The sequence below is a fragment of the Palaemon carinicauda genome, chromosome 38 (assembly GCF_036898095.1).
Source record: "Palaemon carinicauda isolate YSFRI2023 chromosome 38, ASM3689809v2, whole genome shotgun sequence".
NCBI lineage: Eukaryota > Metazoa > Arthropoda > Malacostraca > Decapoda > Palaemonidae > Palaemon > Palaemon carinicauda.
The window spans coordinates 12,245,646-12,272,351 of record NC_090762.1 but is presented as its reverse complement, the minus strand read 5'-3'; the positions used below and the strand labels follow the sequence as shown (position 1 = coordinate 12,272,351).

The window sequence follows — 26,706 nt, the reverse complement described above, 5'->3', positions numbered from 1 at the left end:
AGTGCTCAGTCTCGAAAAACCGCAGGTTGAGTCTCGGCGCTCTAATGCCAAGAGGTGCTCACATTCACAAGCAAAAAGCTCATGATTGCATGTGAGACTCACGATCATGAGCTAGATGATCTAGATTACAGTCTGGACGCTTGCGTTCATGAACAAGCCGCCCTCGATCGCTTTCAAAGCACTAACGATCACAAGGAATACGCTCACAATCACAAGTGTGACGCTCAAGATCACGAGCAAGGCACTCATGATCATGAACCAAGAGTTGAAGATCCATGCGACGCTCTACAATTCAAGTGCCCATTCTCTAAGACGAACTACGACCATACAAGGACCTTCCAACAGACAATGCCCAGAGAAGCATCCAACTATGCTACCCTCTCCGCCATTCATGACCTGGGGTGTCTTAGGTAAGCGTTCTCCCACCTGACACTTATCAACAGGTTCTTTTCTGACACAACGCTCGCCAACGGAATGCGTTGCGCGTTCTGAAGCTTCAGTTGTGGGTGGCCCTACAATGCCACAGGAGCCCCCGAGGCTCCCTCCTCCTAGTTCACCGTCAATCGTTCGTGAAACGGTGCCTTTGCACATGAATCACGCCCTTTAATGCATGAATCTCACCCTTTGACGTGTGTATTTCATGCGTTGAGGTCCCAATTTCATGAGTGACTGCGGACCCAACACCTCCGCAGACCAATTCCCTTCCGTGAAGGATTTAAGGAAGGGATACCATGGTTGTGAGGTTCCACTGGCAGGTGCCGAAAGGGGAGGTTACATACATTCGGAACTTGACCCTCGAGGGAACCTCTCTCTTCGACGTAGAGGAGGTAGAGAGAGCAGCTGGCAGGTGGAAAAAAATTATTCAAGGATTCTTTCCTCCACAGGGCCATGACATCTCAGTCCTATGGGAGGCTCCTCAACCCCCAAGAGTTCAGCCTAACACTTCGAATCCCTCGATATGGAAAGGTGTCTAAGCCGCCCTTTCAAACCAAAGAGTAGAAAGGGAAGAAGTCCTACAGAGAAAAAAAAAAGGTAGTAGAGAAGAGTAAGCCTCTCATCAGTCCACCAGTGGAAGGATGCTTTCGACGCCTCTGGCAGAGGTGGCAGTTCCAGGGGCGTATACTTGGACGATTGCAGCTATTGGCATAGTGTATCGCATCCTTTTCATTTAATCTCCCCCTAATCTGACTCTGATTCCAATTCTGTTAAGCTTCTATATGAAGGGATCCGTAAAGAAGCTGGCCCGCCGGGCTGAAGTCCAGACCATGCTGCAGAAGGGCGCTCTCCAAGAGGTCCTAGACGGGTCTTCAGGTTTGTACAGTCGGCTTTTTCTTGTGAATAAGGCGTCTGTATACTGGAGACCAGTCATAGATCTGTCGCCCATGAACAATTTTGTCCTGCAAACTCCATTCAGGATGGAGGCAGCAGACATGGTCATCCAAGCAGTAAGAGCAAAGGATTTCATGTGCACATTGGAGCTCCAGGACGCAAACTTCCAGATCCCAATCCATCCGTCTTCTAGGAAGTCTCAGATTCATACACAAGAACAAATGTTACCAGTTCAAAGTTCACTGCTTTGGTCTCGCGACAGTGCCCCCAGTCTTTACCAGGGTGTTTGCCCTAGTGTCATCTTGGGCTCACAAGAATGGCATTCGTCTTCTAAGATACCTAGATGACTGGCTGAATCTAGCTGACTTGGAGATGACCCTTCTTCAACACCGGGACATGCTTCTCGAGTTTTGTCAGGATCTGGGGATCATGATAAATCTCAAGAAGTCATCACTGCTACTATCTCAGAGACTGGTTCATCTCAGTTTGATTATAAACACCAACCTTCAAAAAGTTTTTCCATCAGCCGGCAGAGTACACAGGCTGAGCGAAGTGACTAAACCCTTCCTCAGATGGGAAAATCTTCCAGCCCCAGCAGTGGTTATGTTTCCTAGTGTATCTGACCTCCCTGATTTGTCTTGTTCCTAATGGCCACCTCAAGATAAGATCGCTGCAATTGCAGCTAAAGTCCATGTGGAACCAATACACCGGCTCCCTAGACACCTTAGTTCCTATTGGAAGGGACAAAGTAACGAATCTGCAGTGGTGGGTGGCAGAAGAGAAACTTCGCAGAGTGCTAGATCTTCTCATTCCTCCTCTGGACTTGATGCTCTATACACACATATCAAAAGAAGGAGGGGGGCCCCACTTTCTGCATCCCACAACTACAGGCCTGTGGTCCGAGTCCGAAAGGTGCCAGCATGTAAATGTGTTAGAGATGAAAGAAACCTTTCTAGCTCTTCATGAGTTGCTGGCAGGTCACTCTGTAGTGCTGATGAGTGACAATACTAAAGTGGTGGCTAATGTAAACAAACAAGGCAGTACCTTTTTGCAGCCCGTATGCCATCTTGCAGTAGAGGTTCTATGATGGGCAGAAGAATATTCGGTCACCCTATCATCTTGCTCATTCCCGGCAAGAGGAATATGCTCACGGACAACTTGAGCAGGGCAACTCGGATAGTGGCCTCCGAATGGTCTTTGAATTTTGATAGTCAACAAAGTCGTGACTTTGTTGCGTTCCCCAATTCTGGACCTGTTCACGTCCCTGAACTTCAGGCTCCCGTTGTACTACTCCCCAGTCACGGACCCTCATGCTCTATGGCAGGATGCATTCCAACAAAGGTGGAACAACATCGAAGTGTACGCATTTCCTCCATTCTATCTGATGAGAAAAATGCTTAACAAGACCAGAGCATCCAACAACTTAATGATGACCCTCATTATTCATAGCTCCTGTATGGCATTATGCAAAATGGTTCCCGTACCTTCTGCAACTCATAGTAGATCTCCCAAGAGAACTACCTCCACGACCAGATCTACTCGAACAACCACACGTCAACATCTTTCACAAGGTCGTCTCGTCTCTTCGGCTTCATGCCTGGAGACCGCCCATCGTCTCCTCTCTTCGAGGGGCTTTTCACAAGATGCAAAATGGATATCTGGATATTTGCGGAAATCCTCAGCCTCGGTATACCAGGCAAATTGGACAGTTTTCTGTGGTTGGTGTCGCGAAAGGGGTATCTCTCCCCTTGATGCTACTATTTTAATAATAGCAGCGTTTCTTTGTATACCTTCGAGAGGAAAAACTCCTTTCAGTCTCGGCGGTGAAAGGCTATCGCTCAACCTTAAGCTTAGTCTTTAGATTGAATGGAGTAGATCTTTCCCCTTCATGGGAGCTTTCCTTACACATAGGAAGTTATGAGATCCCTTGCCCCCAGTCGTAGATAAGACCTCTTCCATGGAACTTGATTCGCATTCTGGATCCTTAAAAGGCCCTCCTTACGAATGTTGACGCCATGCAACAGACAGTAACCTCACTTTGAAGACTTGATTCCTACTCACTTAGCTTTGGCAAAGAGAGTTAGTGAACCTCATGGTCTCTCATATGACATTGTCCATTCAAGGGGATGGGGAGGCGACACCCAGCTTCATCCCCCAAGTTTATTGCAAAGACACAAAATCCGGGGGTACTGGACCCTAGATTCTGGGCCTTTCAGATTAAGTCTGTGGATCTGGGTTATTGGTTACAAAACAATGTTATTATGCTCAGTGAGGAGTTTGAGATATCTTAAATGCACTGCAGCAACTTGGCCCCAGCTGTCAGCCCTATTCATTGGTTTGGGTAGAATCAAGAGGAGGGTCACCAAGAACACTATCTCTTCATGGATTTGCAAAGTTATAAACTATGCGCTGAATCCTGACCCTCCTCCAGTTCAAAGACCTAGAGCTCATGATGTCGGGCATCAGTGCGTCTCTAGCATTTAAATGCAATTTTTCTATGTTGCAAGTGATACAAGTGGGCGTGTGGAAGCGTCAGATGACCTTCACCGCCCACTATCCTCAAGACGTCAGAAGACGTGACCCACAGAAGACTCGATATGTTCTCTATCTGTCCTGAGGTGGCTGAACGACGAGTGGTTTAAGAATACCTTGGCCTCCTTGTTGGACTAGTAGCAGATGGTTAAGGACAATGGTTACCGGGGTTGAGTCTAGGATGAATGAAAATATGTTTGGTTCTTTTCCTTTCTTCATCTTCCCCTCTCCTGGGGAACAGCACCATGGGTTCCTCTGCAAGCTAGCTTCAACCTCTGCAGGTAATAACCACTTCCCTTGTGTAACCTAGTTTAGTTTAATTGTAATATACTTGTATAGGTCCCCAATGCTTTCTGAGAAGTAATACTGTACAAGGAAACCCCGGGTCAATGACTAAGCCAGTAGTCGGACTTACCACCCACCTAAAGGTGATTCATCCACATAAATAACGTAAGGTTTGTTAGTGAAGGAACAAAGGACAAATTTGGAAATCATTTGTACTTTTCCCTAATTATACAAACCTGTAAATTGTCCCGTCATCACCTGTCCCCCCAAATAAGTCCTGCCTACAATAAAAAAAGTGACATCGCTCACCGAGCTGAGAGTAGATATAGGTGGCTGGGTACCCCCAGCCACCCCCTGCCTACCCACTATACTGGTTAGGTAATGTTGCCACCTCGCATTTGAAGTCTAATGGCTACCTTCCAGCTTTGCCAAAAGAATAGCCACATAAATAACTACAGGTTTGTATAGTTAAAGAAAAATACAAATTATTTCCAAATTTTGAATTCAAAAGTTAACAAAATTTCACTCCTTCAAATTAGGAAAAAGGTTTAGAAGATGCCATGCTTTATAATAGTGTACACCCTTCTATTTCCATTTTTCTTGCTCAAGAATAGAGAACTACTTATAATTGCTGTCCAATTGCACATGAAGGTATTATTGAAACAAAGAAATCTGTTTATATTACACTTTATTCCTGGAAGTAACAGAAGTCAGAAATACCGAAAACAAATGAGATTAATCTAATAAAAAATAAACTACTGTATTCAAAATAGAGTACACACATACTGAGTGTAAAAGAGTAGAAAAAATCCTTTCTCTAAACTAGACTTCTATAGTTTTTCAATACTATATACCATTGCCAAAAATCATCAAAATGAACACAACTTGAACACTTGTAATCCCTTGGAGTACTGTTATGAAAATGGCACATAATTGTCTGCAGCACTGTTCTATTTTTTTAATGGAGACACCAGTTTTGAAACCCATTTAACTTCATGCACCATACATGTTAGATAGCTTTTTCCTTTCACCATAGGCTGCTGCTGAAATGTATTTTAGACTGTTGGCCAACAAGCAAATTTTGCAGCATTAAAATTTTAGCCCATTCATCAAATAAAATGAATGTACAATTAAAATACATAAGTTTCTTCTTCCATGAAATTCTAACTTATCAGCTTATAATACAAGCACTTTTTTTTACTGATGAGGTGTAACATTAAAAAATTAAAAATCTCTTAAATTATGAACTGTATGAAATTCTTCAATATTGAAATTACAAGGGAACTGTTAAACTGTCTTCTTTACAGGGCTAGTAAACCAAATCTCTCACAAGTGAAAAGAAAAACATCTGCAATAAGCCAAATTATCTAAACCAAGTCATTGAGATTTTACTGTAAAATTAAACCCTCTATTTTTTTTCAATAAGACAGCACTACTGAAGATGTATGCACTAGATAACAATATTGTAAAAGCAAATTGTTTTATTCAGTTTACAGCTAGCTTCCTAATCTGGAATGGACCAATTAAGTAAAACTAATTTGAAAAAACAAATTCTGGACTTTATTACAAATTTGTACACAAAAGAAAAATTACAATGATTATTTTAAATAACTATGCATAAATAGGGTCCTGAATAGAGTATGATTTTGGCAAAGCTGAATAAGGCTGCTTAACCTTTTATCAAGGGAGTTGTACCTGCTGGTGGAGGGTAGTGCCTGCCCTCTCCTTACTGATATAAGTTCTTCCATGACTGTCACATAGCATAACATCTGCGATATCATCATGCTGAGGTTGTTACGAGATTGCTGGTTTACTATCCCAGGCCCTGTACAGGAGTAAAAGTTGAAGACTCCTGTCCAAACTCTTAACAACCTGAGCATGATGATATTGCAGATGTTATGCTATGTGACATTCATGGAAGAACTTACATCAGTAAGGATATGTTGTCTGAATGTATGATCATTATAAGAAATGAGCTCCTATACATCACGTCCATTCTGGGAAACTCTAGTGCTCTGTATATAGCATCGAGTTCTCTTTAGATAGTTGCCTATTGTATAGGAGAGATGGAGAAAGACTAATTGAGTGTGAACTACTGATTGTGGGTCTTTGACACAAACTCCAGATCAAAGGTGAAAGGAGACTTTACATTTTCAGTGCGGCTTGTGGCCTACAAAATGTCATGATGCTTGACTACTCACTACGCTGAGGCTAATGCTAGTGAGAAGACAGTCTTGACGATCAGATCCTTATCTGGAGCCCGTCTCAAGGTGTCGTTCAGGGTCTACTTGAGACCTGATGACTAAGAGTGACATCCCATTCAGGCTAGAGTTCCTGGAGAGGGAAAGACTGTTCGAAGCTTCTCTTGAATCTTGACTTCCCATTTGAAGAAGAAATGTCCAAAGGCCGAGAGACAGCCTTTTACCGTTCAGAGACTGAAAGGAGCTTCTATCGACAAAGGTAGATCAGGAAGTGGGTGAGAGGGAGAAGTATCCTTTCTTTGACACTTTTCACATATGGATACTGTTAGAGAGCAATCTGCATATCCGGATACCATTCAGTATGTGGTCACTTAGGGGGCCACCAGGGTCATTCTGAGGACCATTGTCATCAACAGTCTGTTGAGTAATCGGGCAATCGGGCAGTAATGTTTATGGGCTCAGATTGTCCCAGAGGTGTTGCTCAAACCCTTCAAACACGTCTGGAACTGGAAAGCAGAGTACTGAAAGTTTCTTCATCAACCGAGAGAACGAGTGGTCGATGGTGAGCAAGAAGACTTTCTGCCATGAAAGGAAATAAGGAACATTCTAACCCCAAAGTGCTCCTCGGTGAATTGAGTCCGTCTACTAGAACATTCTTCTTACCTGGAATGAACCTTGCTGATAGCTCTTCCTTGTGGTTGGGTGCCAAAACATGCAATTGCTTTACTAACTAGCAAACGGTCTGTAAAACCATACATCCTGGCGTGTTGTTTAGTAGACTGTCTGGGGATTCTCTGCTTCTGTTGGAGTCAGGTGCCCAAGGTTGAAGAGGGCCTGTGAATTCTTCCCCCTTACGAGGGGCATTCTGATGACGTACCTTGGAAGAATTCTCTCGCCAAGGGTAACTGCAGATCAGACGGAGAACAGAATACAGTATAGCAATACCCTACAAAGGTAGAAGGGACAATCGAACAGTGATCAGGCTCACCTTCATAGACCGAATAGCCCCTAGCTCTTGTGCGCTGGGACTAAAGAAGCACTAGGAGTCTTAGCCTCTGGAGAGTGGGTGGGAGAATGTGGCACCTAGTAGAATGCAGTTGCAAGTGCCTGTCCCTGGGTGGGGAGAAAACTTCCTTACAATTGTGAGTACACGATGTGGCATCTCAATGCTTGTACGAGTGCTGAGAGTAGTCCTGAGAAATCACCAGTTCCAATTTCTTATTGTGTGAACGTGTTGGAAGGTCTTAGAGTATGGAAAGAGTTTGTATTGTATACTGATCTTAAAAGGGAGGAAGATCTTGTGTTGTGGAACTCTCGGTGCATAGGAAGATCTCTATGTATAGAAGGACCCTGGCATTTTGGAAGATCTCAACAAGGACTGGGAACACTGGGATGTAACAGGTGATCTAGACCCCTTTAGGCTCGAAAGTCGTGGCCACACAAAGGAGTGTGAGGTTTCCGATTGTGTGATTTCAGTTTGTGTGATTTCCATTCACTTGGTTACCTATCACATGGTGACGGAGCAAGGGGAGACAGTGTGTAGATACTGATCTCATGGTGAATGGACGTGAAGAAAGTATTGATAACAACTATATCTTAAATCATCCTCAGGTTCTCATGAGAGAACATAACGTCACTCATACGAGCGAGTCGTCTAATTGTAGGTTACTCTTACATCACAAATGATTCTTTTTTTTGGGGGGAGGATGATTTCTTGTTTAGGAAAATACTTCATCAAGAAGTATCCTTCAAGCAATGGTAACAGGCAACTGAGCACTTGTACTGCATACCATTATACCTTCCCTGGGTGGGTATGTTCTTGAGAAGCCCAGTTCTACCCTTGTGCATGAGTGGAATGACTCATCGGAGTTACACTAAACTCAAGCTATGTTTTCTTGGACTTTTGAAGACTTTCTTTTTGAGCCAGAAGTAGCAGCATTTGCTGGTTCGGTTGATGGCATTCCATTACGTATGAACTGATAATAAATCCTGGTGTGGGTTAGTTTTTCGGCATGCACTACTTCATTACTCTCCATTAAAAGAGAGAGAGAGAGATTAGTCAATCATTCAGGAAAAGAGGATAGAAGAAATGTTGAGACCGAGAGTGTGCTCAGTCTCAGCAGGAGCAGTGCACTCTGATACCTTTTCCCAGTGTGGAATAAGTTTTGCCACTTGCCGCTTCTCTCTCTACTTCCGTTAAAGTGACTTGTCGATTGTCAAGGAAAGGGAAAAAAGGATGGTGACGGCGGGAGTTCTAGACCTGTACGAAATGAGTACAGGTATCTCAAGCATCCCTCTCAGTACAAGACTGCACACCTGTAGCAGGAGCAGCACGCCTCAATACTTCTTCCCCATGCAGTATAGTTTTCATTCATGCCGCCAGTACGCACCTCTTTCTCTGACCCTTGCAAGAGCGAGCGAGTGGTTGGTTGATTATCCAGAAAAAGGTGAAGGCAATATCTTTCACCTCAACCGAAGGTGCCCATGCCCAATTAACACCTGTACCGCATGCTGAGACACCTCCCCAGAATGAGTTGATTTGGAAGCACATTTATTTTATCCAAAATAAAAAAAGAAAAATATTAATATAGCCAGATATAAGCCCATAAAGAAAGGTGTCTGCACTGCAATTAAAATCAAATGGGAGGGTTGCACTAGCTATTGTTTAGTTGTTTAGGCAGGTTTATCCTCCAGCAATTACAGCCACGTATTATAAAAGTTTAAACAGCCAATTCCAGCTTAACCAAAATTTTTTTTTTTTTTTTTTTTTTTTTTTTTTTTTTTTTTTTTTAAGGACAATTGTTTATATATTTGTGTAGGAACAAAGGGATGACATACTGCCCCTCTCATTTTGCTCAGATTTCAAGAGGTTAGGCTGAAATTGACTGTTGAAGGAAAATCTTTGCTAGTGGCTTCCTACAAGTCACTGAATAACAATGTAATAAATACAAAATAAAGCTTGAATGGAGTAGTCTGGTGAACTTAGAGCTGTATTAGTTTTGTGTTACATGGAAGTATATTATTGTACTTCCTGCTTCCTTCAGAAACATATGCAACCATTCTGAATTTTTGAATTATGAATCAAATTTCCTTGCATTTTAAGAAAGTAAAGAATGATGGGGAAAACAAAATGGATAATTTATGGCTATTGTAAGTAATGACTGACAGGAAAATTATGTTTTGGACCCAGTCCAAAATTGTAGACCATATGCTATAAAGTAATAGTTATTTTGGCTGATCCATTACAGTACTGCATAAAACAGAAAAATGGCACATAACCCCCCACACACGCTTTAAGCATGTTTCTTTTAAATACAAAGTACAAAATTGTCAATGGTACATTGTCATTAAAATATGATAAAAATATTGTATAAATGACAACCTGCAAGAAAGTCCAACAATTTTATAATTTTGATAACTCATGATTCGCAAATTCTGCATCAAGTACAGTAGGGTCCCGAATTACACGTGTTCTAATTACGCGATTCCTCAATTACGCGATCGATAGTTTTAAAAAATTAAATTTCCTGTATCTACGAGGCTGTTCAAAGTTCGCGAGTCAAGCACTACAAAATGTATCAAATCTATTGTCTTTTTAAGTATATTGGTAGCCCTAAATACGGTGATTTATAATAAATGTTACAAAACAATATCAACATTACATTTCATTAACATAATTTCATAATGAATAGCCTATTTAAGGATAAAATTCCACATCATCAATGAAGTTAACTGTGCGAGTCCAGCTGACAAAATGTAAACAGAAATGTGGTTACGTTCTCGGCAATCTTTATCTTTCTTCAACCTTACGATAATTGTAATGGTAGTGTTAATGATGGTATATTAAAGCATTATTTTTGTTTAGTACAGTATATTTAAAAGCCTTATTTTTCCCTCTGGGCGTTCAAGGTTTTCACGAGTAGACTGGGTTCGTTTATCGGCAGTGAATAGCCTAAACTTCGGTAACGAGTCGTCAATATTTTGTCATATTTTAAACAGTATACATTTGATTTGCAAACATTAATCAAATGTATACTGTTTAAAATATGACAAAATATTGACGACTCGTTACCGAAGTTTAGGCTATTCACTGCCGATAAACGATAACAAACCCTTTAATGCAAACTAACTGTATCCTTTGATATTCCTCTATATTTATCACGAATTCCTTCTATACCTCTTCAGACACTCTTATTTCAAATATCTAAATTATTCTTATCACAACTAACACCATCTAGTCATTTTCATTCCATTATATCTATTATTCCTCTGGATCTTATTCCCTTTCCTTATTCTGTTTATTCGATGGGATTCGTTTTTCCCTTTACCGTCTTTCAGAATCTATTTTTAGCCACTGGCAACCAAATCCCCCCTTCCCCCGTCTCCTACCGTCTCCCCTGCGAGTCCACCCAGCCTATCTCATCACTTCCCCCCCCCCCTTCATCCTCCCCTGTTCTAGGTCTGTAACCTTTGTGTCATAATCTCTCTCTCTCTCTCTCTCTCTCTCTCTCTCTCTCTCTCTCTCTCTCTCTCTCTCTCTCTCTCTCTCTCTCTCTCTCTCTCTCTCTCTCTCTCTCGTTATACAATATGTACAAATAGATGAAGAAACCAAAATCGGTTTTCTTGAAGTGTCAATTAAATACAAAACGAAAAAATTATACCGTGTATACATCCATTTCAATCATAGCTTAAAATACGGTAACCGATTTCGTCCGCAAACCACTATTTTTTAGGAAACACCATTCTATTCCAGAAAATTTTTACTCTAAATGTCAATTGCGCTATAATAAAACATGTACTTATGTTGTTAAATTTCGGGTGTTTTAAAAATCGAGTATTGCTAACGTATTTTTGTTTTACTTTTGGCTGTGATCACATCAGCTGATGTCTAGCTTCCGCGCGAATACAATAACAAAGAATTGTTTACACCATTTCTTAACTTATTCAAACCATCTATACAGTTAATATTACATAAACACCAATGTGTTATAACCTATCATATTTATTGTTTAGTACTTTAAAACCATCTCTCTCTATCTCTCTCTCTCTCTCTCTCTCTCTCTCTCTCTCTCTCTCTCATCGAACGTTATAGCGGTAACCTAATTGTTCGGTGGCTTTAAAAATAGGCCTAGTACTTTCTTCTTTTACATTTTTTGCATATGGATCCATAATTGAGGTGGGTACAAGTTGACTTATAACTGAAGTTAGGAAAAGTATTTTGGATATGGAAAGGACAATTATCTTTCGTAACAGTTTAGAATTATCGTAAGTTATCACTCTGTCATTAGCGGCAGTTTGCTATTGTGGATTAAACGCATAAGGAAAAAAAAATTTCCAGCTTTGCTACGAATTTAGGAATTTATATGGATACGGTAAGTAAAATATTTGTAATAACATAATGTTTACTAAATGTTTGTAATATCATTAGTTATGACTTAGATCATGTGTGTTTAATGCATTCGTTTGTTTATTATGATCGATGATGGAGCGTAAACAAATGGAAGGTTTCCGTTTCAGGCGGCATCATAAAGAAAAACATTTCATAAATGGCATTCATTTCATTTATTAAAATAATTAGAACATTGGTAATAACAAATTCAACATATAATCTATACTTGGTAAAATTGCTGTCAATTCAAAAACACAGATGTATAAATGCGTCTGTTTCTTCGTTGTGATCAGAGATAAACGTAAACAAAACATTGGTTGTCGTTTTCTATTGTCTTTTTAGCGTGTTTAGGAAACGCATGATATAAAATCGCCTTTATTTTGATAATTCTGGATTTTCAATCATACAACAAGCTAGTCTATAGAGTGATGGTTTTGCTATTCACCAGTTGTATTATACAATAGATATGACAAACATTAAAATTTGTCTGTATTTTGGGTTGCGTTATAACGGGAAATATATGGTGTTTACACCTATCCTGGTTGTAATTTTAACCATTTTTCAAGTTATTAGAACTTTAAAGTATATTAAATGTTTTATTTATTTACAAGAACAATTTGATATTGTAAAGAAATACAGTATACTACAAAGAAAGTATTGGAAATGGGTAGTAAACACATTTGAATAGGCAAATTGCTGGTTGCCATGGCCGCAATGGAATTATTTCTGTTAGTTGTGTGTTTCGAAATTCGCGATTTTCCATTTCCACGAGGTCATTAATCGACCAAATTCTCGCATAATTCGGGACCCTACTGTATTGCTGTTATAACTCTTCTTGTTCAAATGTGACGACTGCAATGTCAATTAGTAATTATTATACAGTAATTTTCATAATTTAGAAAAAACCCAGAACTAACTTTTCAGACTGAAATTATCTTTGTGAAAATTACTTGCCTTTTACAGGAAATAAATTTTTCAACAGTAAACTAATTTTCAACTATTGTACATACATTAACAAAATATAATAAGCATTGAAAACTGCTACTGACAAAGCATATACTATAGGGCCTAGAATAATCTCATGTCTGCTCTAATGGTGAATTGGCATTTAATAATGAAAAACAACAACTTGAAAATTAAAAGTAGTTGTATAATAAATATACTGTACTAATCGCGATGGAAGAATGCAGTGTGTATGGTAAGGCATGGGATTCCTGAAATTTAAACTTTAAATAAATGTCATTCTATAGAATTAACAGGCAAAAACTTTGACATATTTCTTATGCACCTTTTATCCTGCACATACAGTATAGTCCAGCTACTTACAAAAATTCAAAGGTAGTTATAAGCAAAGGTTGAATGAACATAACTAAATACTGGAGAAACCTAAGTTAAATCAAACTCATGTGTTGTAAGAATGTATCATTACAGTAGTATATCAATAATGTTCACATTCATCAATAACCACAACATACTGTAAATAATGTCCATGCTATATCATGAACGAGATATCACAAAACACTGTCATTTTATAAGATACAACAAGTACTTGTTCTTCAAATTTAAGAATGTTCTTATCACTTGTAATATGTAGATGAAGTTCAGTAAATAAATACAATATGTACACTAGTTTTAGTCCTCATCAGTATTCAAGAGATATACAGAAGGAAAATCACAGCTACCATTATTGTGCCCCATTGTTACCCAATTCAGATTGGCTGAAGATAGATAGATAGACTACCTGCCCTTAAAATAATAATTATGTCAAAAGAAAGTCCCTCCAAATAGTGTATTGTACACAAGTGGATAAACAAAAGTTGTCCTCGAAGTCCTCAATTAAATTTTGCATCTAGATTATTACATTTAATTTTGGAGTTGCATGACATACACATTTTTTGGCCACTTATTCAATTACTATATACAGTATTTTACCTATTCTCTAGGGGTTCAATTCTGTTCTATGTCAGTGTATTTGTTTTGAATCTTGATCTTTTTATAGAAAATGGAAAGATATCATGAAATAAGTTTTGGCTAATTTTAAAAACAATTTGAAGTTTGTGCACTGGTAATTCAGTGAATTTTGGAACTCGAGTGAGGAGCTAAAAATGGAGTACAGCGACATGAAGTAATTTCTACACATCTTGGCACTATGGTCTTTATTTAGATGGATTTACTTGGAATGTAAATGACTTTGATGGGACAAATTTGAACACCAACTGGACAGGTTGAAGGTTATGGGAAGTAACAATAAGAGGATTAAATGGAAGAGAAACTGCAACTAATAATTTTGATTAACATATACTTTCAAGTTATTAATGTTGCTTTACTCAAATAGAATACAGTAATATTGCAAAGTCAGTGACTGAGTAATATGGGAAAATTCCAATAAAAAAGGTACTCTTACTTGAAAGAATATATCATCCTACACAAGAAATTTTGAATCTATTTAAGGACTTTTTTTCTTGATACAGCAATTTCATTCTTCTGTTTTGCCAAAGTCACAAATGCTACACTGTACACAAATTTCTTACATTCTTAGTTGACCTGATATGTTAAAAAATTTCTATCAAACTTAGGAATAAACAACAAACTTAATGTGATAGTGATATGAAGTGTATGAATAAGCACCATCTTTCATCCATGGACTCTTAAACGTTTCAAAATTACTTAACAGTCTTCGAGTTCTTGAGCTGTGATTAACAGAAATGGAAGCTTCATTGAAAAAATGCTCTCAAACCAAGCTAACTTCTAAGGCCATTCTCTTGGTATCAGGCACAAGATGCAGACAAAGGATAGTGACAAAGTATAGTGAATGAGTCCATTCATTTGGGATTCTGAAAAGGCTGGGTCATAATATACGATGTTGACAGTAGACTTACAGAAATAAATTTATGCATACCTACTACTGTATACTGTAATTCTAAATCAGTATTTTACACTTGTTAAAAAATATACTTCACATGCTGTATTGTAATCAGATACATAATCTGGTGAATGTGGGGATGTATACCAACAAAATAATGAATGGATTTTTATATTACTGTGTAATATGATTTACATTTACAAAATCTGAAGGAATATACTGCAATTTCTCCTATAAACCTTGACACAGATATCATACATGAAAGTACAATATTTACTTATGTATACTTTGCATGACACCTTTTGCAGCGGGATTATTGTTCTACAATTAAGCAGTACTGTACTTAATTATAAATATAATCAGAACATTTATACCAAATATCTGTACAAGCAAACAGTAGCGATGCACAAGTAGTAGTTGCATGCACAGTTTATTTAAAAAGGAAGTATAAAATTTCCAGAAATACCAAAACTGATCACTATGGTTTGTTCATGAGGTTTTATCAAAACCTTTTCAAAAGTATACTTTTATTATATCATTGCAATTACTAAAATCTCAACTTAACCTAGAAATATATATATATATAAAAATCAATGGTAAAATTTGTTACTGAATAAAAATTTAAATTCATATAAAAACTTAATTAATTTTCATATAATCTTAATCTTTTTATTTTTGAGCATCCTACTTATATTTCAAACTTTCAATGAAAATGCTGCCAAAACCTATAACTAAATTGCACACTTATTAATTCAGTTATTTGAATATATATTCATAAACTGCAAAAATATTTTTTTTTTTTTTAAGAAACTTCAGTTAAAAGTAAACTATTTTAAAAATGAGCTGTTAACTATACTTGTATTTTCACAATTAAACTGGTTTGACAAAATCTAGATGCTAATTAGAATTTATGTTCCTGTGGGTGAAAATAACATATTGAAACAATCTTCATCCTATCAATTCAAATTAAAAGTAACTATAAGGAAATCTCAATCTGAGAGAAATGTAATCCATTTTGTATGCAATACATACTTTTGACATTATTGTTCTTACGGTACCTTCTACTGTCCATCTATTTTTTCCCAATCATCATCCCAGTTATCCCAGGTATGTCCTTTGTTATTGCCTCCGCCACCACTAGTAGTATTAATATCAACTAAGAGTTCCTCTTCAGCATTGCCCTGAAAATAATATTCAAAGATGAAAACTTGTGTACTATATAAAATATACATATATATATACAGTATGTTTATGTCGGTCGTACAAATTCAATTCATTACAGTTTAAAATAAAAGCTTAAACAACTTCCATACTGTATTAACAGTATATCAGTCATATTCTACTTAAAAGGTATTTGTAACAACTTGGGTAATTAGTTACAATCGCAGTGAAAAAGTCACTCCATTTTTCACAAGTCACGGATGATTTGATCAGCCCAAAAAGCACTTTAGTTTAACATAATACAGTAATGCCTCACAACACGAAATTAACTGGTTCCGTAATGGCTTTCGTAACATGATTTTTTTGTCTTGTTGCCTTTTACATATAAATACTGTAGCCTAATTCGTTCCAGACCCTTCAAAAACACCACATTAAATGATTATTAAAAGGATACACACCACTACACAGTACTAAATGTATGACAAGTACTGTATTTGGATCATTCAATAATAAATTAACCGTTGGTAACCTGTAAAAAAAAAAAAAGAAAAAAAAAAGGGTATAATTAAAACAAATAGTAAAATTACACTAACAAAAATGTGGAACCTAGCTTTAGAGTGAGGCGATGTCCGAGAGCGAAGTGCGGGGCGGTAGAGGAGGATGACAAACAGCAGAAAATGTTAACAAGTGGCAGACAACGTAAACACTTATAAGAGATTTATAAATGACTGAAAACATTAACATTTAATTTTAGGAAACACATTTACAAATGGCAGGAAATATTAACACTTAACTTCACGATACACTTGAAATTTTTTTTTGCCATTTTCTAATTTTTTTTTTTTACCTTACATTTTGTATTTTCTAAATTCGATTACACTACGTATTTTTTTCATCACTGTCAATTTTCTTTTGTTTTTTATCTGGCACTTGGTTTGCTTCTACCGAAGGTCTCTTTTTAAAATAATCATCCAAAGAAGCTTGTTTCTGCCGGCTTCTTAAATTTTCCTAAAATGACTCTCGCAAACTTCATAACAGCAGTCATGCGCACAATCTGTGAGAATTTTTTCTGGGTGTCTCTTTTTCTACGAGAGCCACCATTTCAAAGTAGCCACCTAGACCCTCCTTAATTTCTGCTGTTGTCAGTGGGTCATCCTCCTCTCTCCCGCTGTACTCTTCCTGAGCCTCGATAAGCTCATCAATGTCGGCCTAATCAACTTCCAGACCCGCGGACTTCCAGAGTGTAATGATCTCGGCAACTTCCGATTGAGCAACAGGTCCGTGTGGAAGCCCTCGACATCTAATGCGGAGACGGCATCAGGCCACAGCTTCTTCCACGCAGAGTTCAAGGTGCGCCTCGAAACCTGCCAAGCTTGATCGATGATTTTGAGGCATATGACAATATCAAGATGCTCCTTCCAAAATTTGTTGCAGGGTGAGGTTTGTGCTCTCAATGATTTCAAAACATCTCTTGAGATATTTCGTATAAAGCTCCTTAAAATTTAAAATCACTTGCTGGTCCATGGGCTGGAGGAGAGGGGTGGTGTTTGGTGGAAGATAAGAGAACCTTAATGAAGGAATATTCAGCTACAATATATTCCTTTAGGGCAGGAGGGTGAGCAGGGGGCATTGTCCAGCACCAGCAGGCATTTCATAGGGGGGCGCTTCTCTTCCAAATACTTTTTCACAATCGGGCCGAAACACACATTTATTCACACATGAACAATTGTCATGTTACCCAGACTTTTCCATTAGCCCTCCACAACACAATGATTTTCCTTAGTGACTTTGTGGGTCTTGAAGGCTTGAGGAGAATCGGAGTGATACACCAGTAGGGGGTTTCACCTTGCAATCCCCACTGGCATTTGCACAGAGTGCAAGGGTGAGCATGTCCTTCATAGGCTTATGCCCGGGTAGCCTCTTTTCTTCTGCCGTGATGTACGTTTGACGAGAGATTAAAAAAAAAAAAAAAAGCCCAGTCTCATCGCAATTGAAGACTTGTTGGGGACTGTAGCCTTCCCAGACAGTCACCTCGTCGAACGTCTTAACAATGGCTTCAGCCGCTTTCATGTCGGAGCTTGCAGCCTCCCAATGACGAACAACCGAATAAATGCCTGAGCGTCTCTTAAATTTTTCAAACCACCCACGAGAAGCCTTGAACTCTGAGGGTGCCTGCTTCGATGTTCCTTCTTCTGCATCGACTTCGGCCTGAGCACGCACGAAATCACCGAAAATGGCGCTGGCTTTCTGGCAGATTATCGCTTCGGTGATAGTGTCTCTAGCAATTTCTTTGTCCTTAATTCAGACAAGCAGCAGTCTCCACACTCAGTTGACACATGAGTTTCTGCTGAAGGGCCAACACCAACCGTATTGTGACAACTGCTTGGTTCTTTTAACAGTGAGGCATTTGTCGACCAAATGCCCCAATTGTAATAACTTAAGAAATAGATATCTGTTAGATGCTTGAGGTGAGGATGGCAGGTTCATCCTTGCCAAGATTCTTGAACATGATGTGTCCTACTATGCGAGTGGCCTTTTTAGGTTTATTTCAGAAGCAGGTCTTCTGAAAACTATTGAACTTTTATAACATCATCTTAACTTTTATGGTTTTAATTTAATATTTTATTTTTTATATGTAATAAATGATATCGGCATCAATCACCTTAGATGTCAGGATGCCAGAAAACTTTAAATCAATCAATCAATCGATCCATCTCATCGTGGACGTGGCTCCTCTTGCTGGAGAAAACAGTCATGCCCTTAGAAGGTGTTGCTGCATTGATAGCTTCCTTCTGCTTCAGGATTGTTCCTATCGCAGACGGATTTTGGCCATATTCCTTTGAGATCACACTATATCAAGAAATACGAGGCTGGCATGCGGTTATTTCCCTCTTCACCTCCATGGAAAGCATTATCCTCTTATTTCCCTTGATATCAGCGACTTTCTTGGGATCCATGGCTAATAATGTAAAGTAATATCACACTCTACACGATACAGTACAATTGTTTCGAAAGCGAAATCACAAACACCGCTCCTGAAACGAAAAGACATAGGAACGCCAATGCGTAGATGCAGGATAGAATACTGTACAGTACAGTAGATGCTGACCATTATGTGAGCAGGATCTTAGGTGGTGACTAACATATGAGTATGGAGATAACCAACGAGTGCTGGAGGATGGTAGAGAGTTTACGGCTGGTGGCACGCTAATTTTAAAATCAGCCTCGGAAACGGTCGAGCTCTTGCACCGTACCTCCTTTCGTTGTCCGAAACGTTTTTCGTGATGCAAGTCGTAAAATTCTTCGCATCTCGTTTTACAGAGTGAAAATTTTGTAAGCAGATTCTTTCGTGCCAAGAGGTTTGACTATTAAAATCCGAGGAGAAGTATAGTGGCTGATACCATTGCTGCTAAGGAATTTGCCAAATGCTTGAAAAAAAAAATAATTGATTAGCCTCTAACTCCTGTGGAATAGTGTATATCTTCAATGTCGACGAGACGGGATTATTCTAGAGGAGCATGCCAGATTGTTCACTTATTCCTATGGAAGAGAAAACCATGCCAATATACAAATTAGCCAAAGATAGATTAACTTTAATGTTAAGAGGAAATATTACTGGAGATTTTAAACTGAAGCCTTTATTAGTCTACCGAGCCTTTAAGAACATCTCGAATTACACGTGATTTGGATAGCTAATTTGAAGGCATTGGTCATATCATGGCTACTTTTTAAGATTAGTTTAATAGCCATTTAATAACATTGGTCAGTGAGTATTGCAGGTTGAAGAAACTGCATTTCAAGGTTATTCTAATACTGGAGAATATCCCCGAACATCCCTCACACCAAAATGACATGGACCCACATGAAGTTCTTTCTTGCCACCACCCATGGCCCGAGGCATCATAACGATATTTAAGCACTACTATTTATGGCGTATCTTGTCCCAGGCAATTGGTAATACCTCAGGAGAGGTGGGATAAATATTCAGGATTTTTGGAAGGGAGACAATATGTATTGGCTAGTGTTAATCCTGAGCCATAGTGACTTGACTGGCAATGAATGGATTGAAAAAAAAAAAACTGCCTTAAATTTGTGCATTATTTTATTGAGGCTTTGGAGAGCCAGTCAAGGACATCTCCATGAGTTTTGCAGCACTGAGTAACAAACTAGAGATGGGGTTGGAAGAGAAAAATTTTAATCAGTTGATGGAGAATGACAAGCAACCACTGGCAAACAAAGAATTTTTGGAGTTAACAGAAAATTGAGAACAGTTTCCTCGAGTCAGAGCCACAAAATTTACAGCTCAAAGAAATGCGACTGACGCCGTCTTCCCCGCCCACAACCACAACAAAGGATATTCATCTGCTGCGCGCTAAAAACTAGTTTGCAATTGTTTACGACGCTGGCAACGTAAGAAGGAACGATGCTTAATATTATTTTTTTATATTTTTATGGGGCGCATTCGTAACCTCGAAACAGCGTAAGTTGTGACCGTCGTAACCCAAGGACTCCCTGTATTATTCAAGTACAGGGTATTAATATTACAGTATTGTACCATCCCTCTTCTTGCTTTTACTGTTAAGAAAGTACACATTTCATTCAAATTGTATACTGTACAGTACCATAGAGGCTTATTAATGTAGATATGTGGTTTTGTAGAATGATGTCTTATTAACATAGGAATGTGGTTTTATAAAATAGCGGCAGGTTCTACTGATATGATTTTTTCTATATGTTACATGTATAGGGAGCGTACAAGTCAACTTATAGGGATAAAATTGCCATATGTCGAAAATTGACTCGAGTCAAGTTTCTTAGAAACAATTAACGATGTAGGGCAAGGTATTAGTGTATCTTGTACTGTGCATCATCAGAACCCTTACCGACCAGTGAATAAGAATCACTGAGCAAAACTTGAGCGAGTAGGTTAGGATTCAAAACTGAGCAAGCTAAGCTAGAACCTCCGCGAGACTAGCAGGCCTTCTAAGACTGAACAAAATAAGCCAAAAATGACAAAAGCTTATGATATCAAAGTCTGACAGATCATTAATGGCCAAATAGCATTACCATCATCACCCCCACTGCGATCAATTAGCCTTGTCGTCTCTGGATTTTCCCGACCTTAATTTCCTATTATGTTTGGAATAAACTTTTATGCTGGTCAGCAACCATTTAAATATAATTTTTCATAAGGGGAACAGTAAGGCCTTTACATTCCTCATAACTATTGGCTAAATCACAATATTGCTGTCAGGAAAAAAAAGGATCACATGATCACCCATGCTCACAAGCATTACTAACAAATCCAACATCCCATATAATAATTATCTAAATAACACTTTCATGAACCTTTCACAATCTGAAGGAGATAAACAGTGTCAACTTATGAAGCACAAGTAGACAAGAACATTACAAGATAAAGCATATACGGCGTACCGTTGCCAAGGTTATTGGCATTAATTACTAGATTACCGGTAACTCAATATTGTACTACAGCTCTAGAGCTCTCAAGCCTACTGAAAGGAAAGATAACCGTAAATTTTTAGTTTGGGAGTAAATGGTGATATACAGTAAGCCAGGCTTTGAGTGGGAAGCAATATGAACATAAGGGAACGTTTGCAGATATAAGAAAAAAAAAACTATAATCTCATCTTATACAAACATGACAATACAATAAAAAAAAAAAATCGCTTGTATTCGATACAATAAACACCAATAATTCTTATGATAAAAAACACAAAAATTCCCAAAATAGCATGTGCTTAACCTCTCTGGTAAACCCCCCTCAGTAAATAGATATACTGTACCTGTATCAGATCTTATATACTGTAAACTATACTGTATAAAAATAATGCAAAACATGGAATATTACATGACCATTTCTCAGTAAATTTTATCGACTTATCTATCTCAAATACACAACCAAACAAAAACCATTATAAAATAGTAGGAAAGTGGAATTTCTGGAGACTTTGAAGGCACCCATTTTCTAATTACCTTTCCATGCACATTTGCCTCCTTTCCAGCAGATTCATACAATTCACTATATTGGAAAAAAGTAGTCATAACTATTGCTTTTAGTTTCTAATACTGTACATAATATCCTCTTCAACATCTATGGGATAAGGTTAGCTAAGCTCCGGAATGATGTTAAGTCAACATCTGAAGGACATAAGATAGTCTGTACAGAACATGCTGACTCCTTACTAGGTTGGTGGTATTCAAATGCTTTCATGTCAAAAGACAAGTGGTGACTAGAAATAAACATTTTGATAAAATGTATTTTCTAAGGCAAGAAGTTCAATCATTACTGTTTTGTATAATGAATACAATACAAATTCAAACTTGCATACTTCAGAGCCCATGAATTATAAAAACAAATGTTTAATGAGTAATGATGCACTTAAATGTGAACTTAGTATCTTTACATTTACTGCGCACAGTATTCCTACTGTCAAAATAATCTTGTTAATGACAATACCACTACAGAAGTAGCAACAGATACACTCCTAAACAATAATGCACCTCAATACCATACCTTGTTTTTGACTGATCCTTTACTCTTGTTACTGTTGTTATTGTTTTTCTTTGCAATTCGAGCATTAGGAGATGGGTCAGGAGATTCCATCCTTTTTTGTGTAGGTGAAGACACGTTGCTATTATTTCCGTTTCCCCAGTCACTAGTCCAGCCTTCATCTCCCCATCCATCATTTGATCTGTAAATAGTGTTGGATTGCAAAAGGGATTTGCATAATGGAAAATATACAAATAACAGTTATGATAAAAAAGCAGTACTGTATCTGTAGCCACTAAGTGACTGTACCTACCATGTTTCATGCACTAATGTGTTCCCAATTTTCAAACTTGATTGATATAGGATTAAAAAATAGGAATTAGGTATAAAATACTAAATAATTCTAAAACAGTTTATAAATGGTAAAATAAATTATTTATTTGCATCTCACTTTTATTTGACATTAGTTGAGGGAAAATATATTTTAACTGTTTTATATTGGGTTGATTACATTTTTTAAACTGTACTATTTTTTTTATGAAAGTGATGGAGGAATTCAATGAGTTTCAACTTTATAAATGGATTCAGTTTTATAACTACCATACTTCAAAGACACTGCCTCAACCATGAGAAATGTTTCATGCAAAAAAATTAACTCTGGATCTATTGCACATTTCTTCTGTTTCAAGACTTTGATAGTGCATTTCTTATTTCAGTTTTAAATATTGAAAAAATCTTGTTTAGGTTGTAATACAATGTAATACAATGGAATTCAAAGTAAATACAGTATATCAAATACTAGTACAATAATGTCTTTAGTGTCAGAAACTGTATGTCCACAGTTTATATTGTATGCCTAGTGTGACACCGTTTAGTCCTATTTATTTTACAGATATCTGCACATTTTGTAAACTAACATTGTTTGATATGCTAAGAGAAAATTTTCCTGATTGATTTCTTCCAAATATTATTTCACTTAAATTATAGAAGAAAGCTTTTGTAGCTTCTACTGTATTTGTACTAATATATTGAATTTTTTTCAATATTTCCTTGCAAAGCCTATTTATCATATGATAAAATCTCTTGTCAAAGTGTGTATTTTCAAAAAATTAGTACTGACAACCATGGTACTTTAGTGGTTTCCTCAAGGAAGTGGAATGGATTGGTTGGCTGTTGTAATGATGATGATGATAAAAGTATTAGTATCTATGTGATCTTGTAACCTTTTAAACTGGCGAATTACAACGAAGTAGGAGAGTTGCTTGATTACTCTGCAGACAGGGTTGATCTTTGAAAGTTGGCCACTTGCGTATACTAGAGGTCCCCCGATATGTTCCAATTAAGTTATTAATTCTGGTCCATTCACTTTCAATCCAGTAACCCTTCTATACTAATGTCTCGGATTAGGTTGTACATTATGCACCGAAGCCTAACTAAATAAGAGGACAGTGGCACTTCCACATGGATGAAAGGATTGCATTGTTTTGAAGCCTAACTAAATAAGAGGACAGTGACACTTCCAAATGGATGAAGGGATTGCATTGTTTTAAGGCCTAACTAAATAAGAGGACAGTGACACTTCCAAATGGATGAAGGGATTGCATTTTTTTAAAGCCTAACTAAATAAGAGGACAGTGACACTTCCAAATGGATGAAGGGATTGCATTGTTTTAAGGCCTAACTAAATAAGAGGACAGTGACACTTCCAAATGGATGAAGGGATTGCATTGTTTTAAGGCCTAACTAAATAAGAGGACAGTGACACTTCCAAATGGATGAAGGGATTGCATTGTTTTGAAGCCTAACTAAATAAGAGGACAGTGACACTTCCAAATGGATGAAGGGATTGCATTGTTTTAAGGCCTAACTAAATAAGAGGACAGTGACACTTCCAAATGGATGAAGGGATTGCATTGTTTTAAGGCCTAACTAAATAAGAGGACAGTGACACTTCCAAATGGATGAAGGGATTGCATTGTTTTGAAGCCTAACTAAATAAGAGGACAGTGACACTTCCAAATGGATGAAGGGATTGCATTGTTTTAAGGCCTAACTAAATAAGAGGACAGTGACACTTCCAAATGGATGAAGGGATTGCATTTTTTTAAAGCCTAACTAAATAAGAGGACAGTGACACTTCCAAATGGATGAAGGGATTGCATTGTTTTAAAGCCTAACTAAATAAGAGGACAGTGACACTTCCAAATGGATGAAGGGATTGCATTGTTTTGAAGCCTAACTAAATAAGAGGACAGTGACACTTCCAAATGGATGAAGGGATTACATTGTTTTGAAGCCTTACTAAATAAGAGGACAGTGACACTTCCAAATGGATGAAGGGATTGCATTGTTTTGAAGCCTAACTAAATAAGAGGACAGTGACACTTCCAAATGGATGAAGGGATTGCATTGTTTTGAAGCCTAACTAAATAAGAGGACAGTGACACTTCCAAATGGATGAAGGGATTGCATTGTTTTAAGGCCTAACTAAATAAGAGGACAGTGACACTTCCAAATGGATGAAGGGATTGCATTGTTTTAAGGCCTAACTAAATAAGAGGACAGTGACACTTCCAAATGGATGAAGGGATTGCATTGTTTTAAGGCCTAACTAAATAAGAGGACAGTGACACTTCCAAATGGATGAAGGGATTGCATTGTTTTAAAGCCTAACTAAATAAGAGGACAGTGACACTTCCAAATGGATGAAGGGATTGCATTGTTTTAAAGCCTAACTAAATAAGAGGACAGTGACACTTCCAAATGGATGAAGGGATTGCATTGTTTTGAAGCCTAACTAAATAAGAGGACAGTGACACTTCCAAATGGATGAAGGGATTGCATTGTTTTGAAGCCTAACTAAATAAGAGGACAGTGACACTTCCAAATGGATGAAGGGATTGCATTGTTTTGAAGCCTAACTAAATAAGAGGACAGTGACACTTCCAAATGGATGAAGGGATTGCATTGTTTTAAAGCCTAACTAAATAAGAGGACAGTGACACTTCCAAATGGATGAAAGGATTGCATTGTTTTGAAGCCTAACTAAATAAGAGGACAATGACACTTCCAAATGGATGAAGGGATTGCATTGTTTTGAAGCCTAACTAAATAAGAGGACAATGACACTTCCAAATGGATGAAGGGATTGCATTGTTTTGAAGCCTAACTAAATAAGAGGACAATGACACTTCCAAATGGATGAAGGGATTGCATTGTTTTGAAGCCTAACTAAATAAGAGGACACTTCCACTTCCAAATGGATGAAGGGATTGCATTGTTTTAAAGCCTAACTAAATAAGAGGACAGTGACACTTCCAAATGGATAAAGGGATTGCATTGTTTTAAAGCCTAACTAAATAAGAAGGCAGTGACACTACCAAATGGATGAAGGGATTGCATTGTTTTAAAGCCTAACTAAATAAAAGGGCAGTGACACTTCCAAATGGATGAAGGGATTGCATTGTTTTGAAGCCTAACTAAATAAGAGGACAGTGACACTTCCAAATGTAAATAAGAGGACAGTGACACTTCCAAATGGATGAAGGGATTGCATTGTTTTAAAGCCTAACTAAATAAGAGGACAATGACACTTCCAAATGGATGAAGGGATTGCATTGTTTTAAAGCCTAACTAAATAAGAGGGCAGTGACACTTCCAAATAGATGAAGGGATTGTATTGTTTTGAACCCTAACTAAATAAGAGGACAGTGAAACTTCCACATGGATGAAGAGATTGTATTGTTTTGAAACCTAACAAAATGACACTTCCAAATGGATGAAGGGATTGTATTGTTTTGAACCCTAACTAAATAAGAGGACAGTGGCACTTCCAAATGGATGAAGGAATTGTATTATTTTTAACCCTTTTACCCCCAGGCTATTTGGAAATTTCCAACCCTTAATCCCCAGGGGGTTATTTTTTTCCCAGCACATTTTGCAGTATATTTTTTTTAATTGCTCTAACAGCCTTAATTTTTGTCATAGAGGTCAGGTTGGTCTCATTCTCTTGGAAAATGCCTGAATTTTCTCAAAAAATTATCAAAAATATGAAAAAAAAAAAAATTTATAGCATTTGTTTGCAAGGACGTACCGGTACGTCCATGGGGGTAAAGGGATGGCTTTTGTGAAACGTACGAGTACGTCCTTTGGGGGTAAAAGGGTTAACTGATGTGCTGTTTTGTTTATTGTTGATAAGTTGGTTATGTTACAATCTATTTTATCATAAATCAGTTTATGCAGTACTATACATATATTGTTGTTCTTAATGTTCCTTCTTCAAGATATGAGATCGAAATCATGATATATTTCGATTAAATGGGATATGTATTTTAATACACAGTATTATAAATATCAGGGAATTTCTTATCAAATCAAATTTTCCTATGAGCACATACTGTAGGTAAAATAACAATCGTTGTAGCATCAATGC

At 37.7% G+C, this 26,706-nt stretch overlaps 1 protein-coding gene across 4 annotated transcripts in view; it reads right to left on the bottom strand.

Moving 5' to 3' along the window:
* Positions 1 to 13,726: 13,726 nt before the first annotated feature.
* LOC137630428 (ADP-ribosylation factor GTPase-activating protein 1-like) overlaps positions 13,727 to 26,706 on the bottom strand; it is a 159,765-nt gene continuing 146,785 nt past the window's right edge. For all 4 annotated transcript variants that reach the window (XM_068361891.1, XM_068361893.1, XM_068361892.1 and 1 more), the window contains 2 exons: positions 22,299 to 22,476; positions 13,727 to 15,780 (listed from right to left, as the gene is read on the bottom strand). In XM_068361891.1, coding sequence (XP_068217992.1) covers positions 15,661 to 15,780; positions 22,299 to 22,476 — 298 coding nt within the window. In that variant the 3' untranslated portion in view covers positions 13,727 to 15,660. The remainder of the gene's footprint in view (positions 15,781 to 22,298; positions 22,477 to 26,706) is intronic.